Consider the following 4912-nt stretch of genomic DNA (forward strand, 5'->3'; position numbering starts at 1 on the left):
GGGACCGCAGTTCAATCCCCCAACACCACATGCCAGCCAGCCCTGCCCCCTGGTGGGCTGAGCTGGCCACACACACACACACACACATAAATAAAATTAAAAAAAAAAAAAAAAAAGGAATGCAAGCCAGCCAAATGGGGATATTTCAAGAGATGGATTTTGTAGTTCACATCAATCCCCAGGAAATCAGATGTAACAAATAGCAGTTTCTGAGTAAGTACAACTTTGAGACTTCCACAGGAATGCACATGCCAATTAGAGGATCCCGGGCTGGGGAGATGGCTCAGGGGAATAAGCACTTCCCTGTCAAGTGCAAGGGCCTGAGTTCAATCCCCGGTTCCACCAAAAAAAAAAAAAAAAAAGAGGATCTCCTGTAACCATGGCACATAACCGGTCTCAGGTCTCAGGCCTGCTCCAGCCACTGCCTGCAGTGGGCAGGCTCCTCTGAAAGAGAGCAGATGGATTTTCTGCATGCAAGTGTCAACAGGGAACTGCAGCAGACGTCCTGGTGAAAGCACACACAAGGAACTGGGCTGTTTCTGAGAGGCAAGTCCAAAAAAATGACAAAACTCAAGGACAAAAATTAAAAATCTTTGCTGTTACTCTACACGTGCGTTGGAATGTGAAGTTCACCTGTACTTCGTATCAACACTGGACTAAGAAAGGCCAACGACCTATGCAGGATTTATGACTCAAAAAGCTCAGCACTGAATGTGATTAAACGAGGAAAAAAAAAAAGGTTTACAAAGAATCAGGTATCTGTCCCCCGTCAAGTTCCGAAATACAGTACAAACTTCTGCCATTAGACTCCTCTTTTTTTTGCGGAACTGGGGATTGAACTCAGGCCCTTGCGCTTGATTCAACTGAGCCATCTCCCCAGCCCCATAAATTAGCTGACTCTTTTTTTTTTTTAACTTCTGCCATTAGAAAGGAAGAAGAAAAAGGCATTTTATCTCTTTTTTTTTTTTTTTAACATTACTATTTAAAGGTATAAAAATATGGGCTCGAGTGGAGCTCAGAGGTTGAGCTCTTGCCCAGCATGTGCAAGGCCCTGGGTTCCATCCCCAACACCATAAAAAGACAAAAAAAACTTACTGGTATTACTACCACCCAAGGATAATAAATATTCTTATTAGTTCATGGTAAATTTACCAATCTCCACTAAAGTTTGACTTCTTCAGATCACTGGCGTGTATAGGAACAAACATTCCTTTTAGGCGTCTGTGTACTTAGTACTTACCTTCATTAGCACTATTCACAAATCACTCTACTAGCCTATGAATTATCTTGCACTGACTGAATAATGTACTTTATTTTTACTGTTTAATAAATATCTCACTTTTATAGTCAAAATTCTGTACTGGCTACCTGGTTCATTTTCAAACCACTAATGAAGTACTAGGACTTTATTTCCAAATTCACATACAGGAAAGACAAATATTATTTAAAAAAAAAAAAGAAAGAAAGAAAGAAAACAAGGCAGTTAAAAACTTGCTTCTGGGGGCCAGAGAGATAGCTCAGTAGAATAAACACTTGCCTAGCAAGTGCAAGGGCCTGAGTTCAATCCCTGGTTCCAAAAATAAAAATAAAAATAAAAATAAATAAAACTTGATTCTGGTCTTCTATGCTTTCCCCAATTTACAGTTGCTTCTTTAAATGAATGATCTGGTTTAAAGATTAAACTTATTTGTTAATAAACCTTTAACTCACAACACAATGAGGTTCAAAACAGGGGTACCTTACCTTATCTGCATAAATCGGAATATCATGAAATGGAGATACATACTGTCCTTTTTCATTTTCTGCAAAATAAATCAGAAACGGTATTACTGCCAGGCATGGTGGCACATGCTGTAATCCCAGTACTCTGGAGGCTGAGATAGGAGGATCACTGTTAGTTTGAGGCCAGCCTGCACTATACAGACCCTGTCTCAAAAAAAAGTTATTACTGATTGTTTTGCTAAAGGCATGAAGTACATAATTTTATTCCTACACCAACAGATAAAACCTGTTTGTGTGTAGCCACCTAGATGGGTTCCAGGTACCTCCTGTCCCAGGCACCACTGTGGGGAGTCAGCCCACCCCTCTGAGCTTTCCCTACCCAGAGTCACTTGTGGGAGCCCTAGTCCAGCTTCTTTGTTCTCCCTGACCTGGGGGCAAATGAGGATGAAAAGCCATTAAATCTGTTTAACAGGAGGACAGCCAGGGGGCTCTTGCTACCAGTAGGCAGAGTGAATAAAAGTCCAAACATTGATGAGTAATTAAAGTAATACACAACTCCTCTGCCTTCCAATGGTTTGAATTTCCCAAGGTTTTATACAGTAAAATGATTTTTATACAATAAAATAATTTTTCTAAACATTTAGTACATGCTCAGGTAACCAATTTAAAATTAGCTATACCAGCTTCCTCCTTTGTACTCACCAAGGCCAATTAAGACTGAATTCACCTCCAGTCTCCCACAGTCCTTTATTTCTGTTTTCCTACCCTCCTCCAAGATCAGGTTTTTATGCTAAGCACCTCTTTGGCTTTAATCCCTGACAGCATTAATCCCTAGCCTTGCATGTCTTGACCTCTGCAGTACTAATAGTATGCAAACAGTGATCAAATTATTTTTGAACTTGTATCAGTTAACTTGTTTCAGAACTCCTATGAAATAACTGGAAAGAAAAGAACAGACCATTTTGCTAAATTATAAACTGTGTTGCTTTAAATGGATTTCGGCAGGACAGAACCCTCCATTACAATTTTGCTCAAGGATAATCGAGTTGCAACAAATTCTTCACAGGTAACTTCTATGTTCTACAGACTGAACTACCATATTCAAATGTAATTTTAAAAATTCCTCAGGGCTAGGGATAGCTCAATGGTAAAGAGCTTGTCTAGCATGTGCAACTGCTGGAGTTCCATCCCTAGAACTGCAAACAAAGAAACCTTCCTCACTATTCAAGAGAAGAGCCTGGGGAGATGGCTCAATGGAATACGCGCTTGCCTGGAAAGCACAGAAGCCTGAGTTCAATCCCCAGTTCCCCTCTCCAAAAAATAAAATAATATTCAAGAGGAAACGTATGTGTCCATCTACCTTAACAAAGTGGAATAGAACAATTTGAATAGTGACTGCCCGCAATCTTAGGGTCTTTCCCCAATCACCCAGGATTCCTAAGTCTATTAGATCCTTACACTTCTGTTAAGGAAAAATACCAAAAAAATCTATGATTTTTAAAAATTAGTTAATTTGCATAGTTTGTTCTAATTAGTAGGGTTTGTTTTTCAGTATTGGGAATCAAATCCATGGCCTCAAACATGCTAACCAAGTGCTCTACAACTGAGTCACACCCCACCCCAGGCCTTTATCAGTATTCCTTAAATTCCGAAGTTTCATTTGATAAATTAACATCAGTGGGGTCAAAGTCAAGGAGTGGCTTTGCTGTCCCCTAATGGACTCTAATACTCTCTGCCAATACCTAATCTAAGTACAAACAGCTAGTCTGTTATAAACGTGTAAGTCCAAGACCATTTCCCGACGATCCCCTCACCTTTCAAAGCAGAGACACTTCTCTACAGTAAGTCCATTCTATACACTTGATCTTAGCCAAAAGACCAAGAAGCCATAGTCCATTCTACAGAGAAATTCTGGAGCCAACACTATGTTCAGAAAAACAGCTAGGTGAATTATTAGTCAAAAGTTCCAGTACTGCCCTTACTACTTAATTCTGAAATTAAATAATGGGCAGTCTCAGACTTCCTGAATTTATCTGGTGGTTTAGCTTTCAGGGAAGCACGCAAACCATAGGGTTTACTTTCTTCTTCTCCGCACCCCAGGCTAAGTTCTGCCAGGTGCCGGGTTCATCCTTTCAGTACTGCATTCTGAGCCGCGCCCTCCACCCCACCTGTTCCTGCGCTTCACACACTAACCTGGACTTCCGCTGAACCTGCCTGTTCTCTTTCCAATAAAACTGTAAAAGGGTAAAACAGAGGCGCAGCTTTCCTAACACCTCCTTTAGCGCCACCAATCTATTTCGAGTAGCTGCAGGATGGAGAGGAGAAAAATAAACCTTAGGTAATGAGTTAAAAGGCAAAACGGGGTGTACCCGGGAGGCTGGGGCAGGGTCAGTCTCGAGCTATCTGCTCCTAAACGCAGGACTTGAGATTCCTGAGCCAGATCAAAAACTTGGCACTTCCTGACCAACGTCACCTATGTGACCAGCGCGGCACAGCTTTCTGTTTCTCTCCCAGCATCAGCGCTTACGGGAAAACATGAGGCAGGAAAGGCAGAAGCGCAACGCCCGAGGCTGGGTCCGGCGTGGCCGGGCCTCAGTTTCCCCAGCTGTCCGCCGAGGGGGAGGTCTTGACCCGGCTCGGCGCGGACCCTCTGAACCAAGGCGGCGGAATCAAGGTCTTTAGCCCGTCACCGCCCCTGCCCCGTTCCTCAGGGGAGCAATCCTCTTACGGGGACTGTCTTACGTCCAGGCACCTTTCTAGGATGACTTTCCCAACGGGTCCCTCCGGAGCCCAACACTCGCAACACTAGCCCGGCCCGGTGCGCGCTCTGCGGGACGTGGGGAGCTGGGCGTCTCCCCTCGGCTGGGAGGCTTCGCGGGGCACCCTCGTCGCGGAGGCAAGCAGGGCCCAGCGACGCGCCCGGGCCGCTCGGTGTCAGGGGCCGCACCCGCGCGGGGCGGCGAGACCTGGAATGAATGGGCGGCGGGCGGAGAGGCGAGGGAGGCCTCCCGCGGACACTCACTGAGGAAGACGCGGTACTCGAGGGTGAAAGGCGCCGCGCGCTCCTCGCTGGTGAAGCTGCTCATGGTGCTGACGACCGCCGCCACCGCCACCGACGAGCCACCAACCCGCACGCCGCGGAGTGACAAGGAGGGAGCCCGCGCCTGCGCACCGCGACAGTCGCGCCGGG

At 45.1% G+C, this 4912-nt stretch overlaps 1 protein-coding gene across 1 annotated transcript in view; it reads right to left on the reverse strand.

The window, feature by feature from the left end:
• The window catches only part of Ppa1 (pyrophosphatase (inorganic) 1), a 22780-nt gene extending 17896 nt beyond the window's left edge, over window positions 1–4884 (reverse strand). The window contains exons 1-2 of the mRNA XM_023723155.1: window positions 4745–4884; window positions 1711–1802 (exon numbers count right to left, since the gene is read on the reverse strand). Coding sequence (XP_023578923.1) covers window positions 1711–1802; window positions 4745–4808 — 156 coding nt within the window. The 5' untranslated portion in view covers window positions 4809–4884. The remainder of the gene's footprint in view (window positions 1–1710; window positions 1803–4744) is intronic.
• Window positions 4885–4912: the final 28 nt, after the last annotated feature.

The sequence above is a fragment of the Octodon degus genome, unplaced genomic scaffold, assembly GCF_000260255.1.
Source record: "Octodon degus isolate 3935 unplaced genomic scaffold, OctDeg1.0 scaffold00005, whole genome shotgun sequence".
NCBI classification, from domain to species: Eukaryota; Metazoa; Chordata; class Mammalia; order Rodentia; family Octodontidae; genus Octodon; species Octodon degus.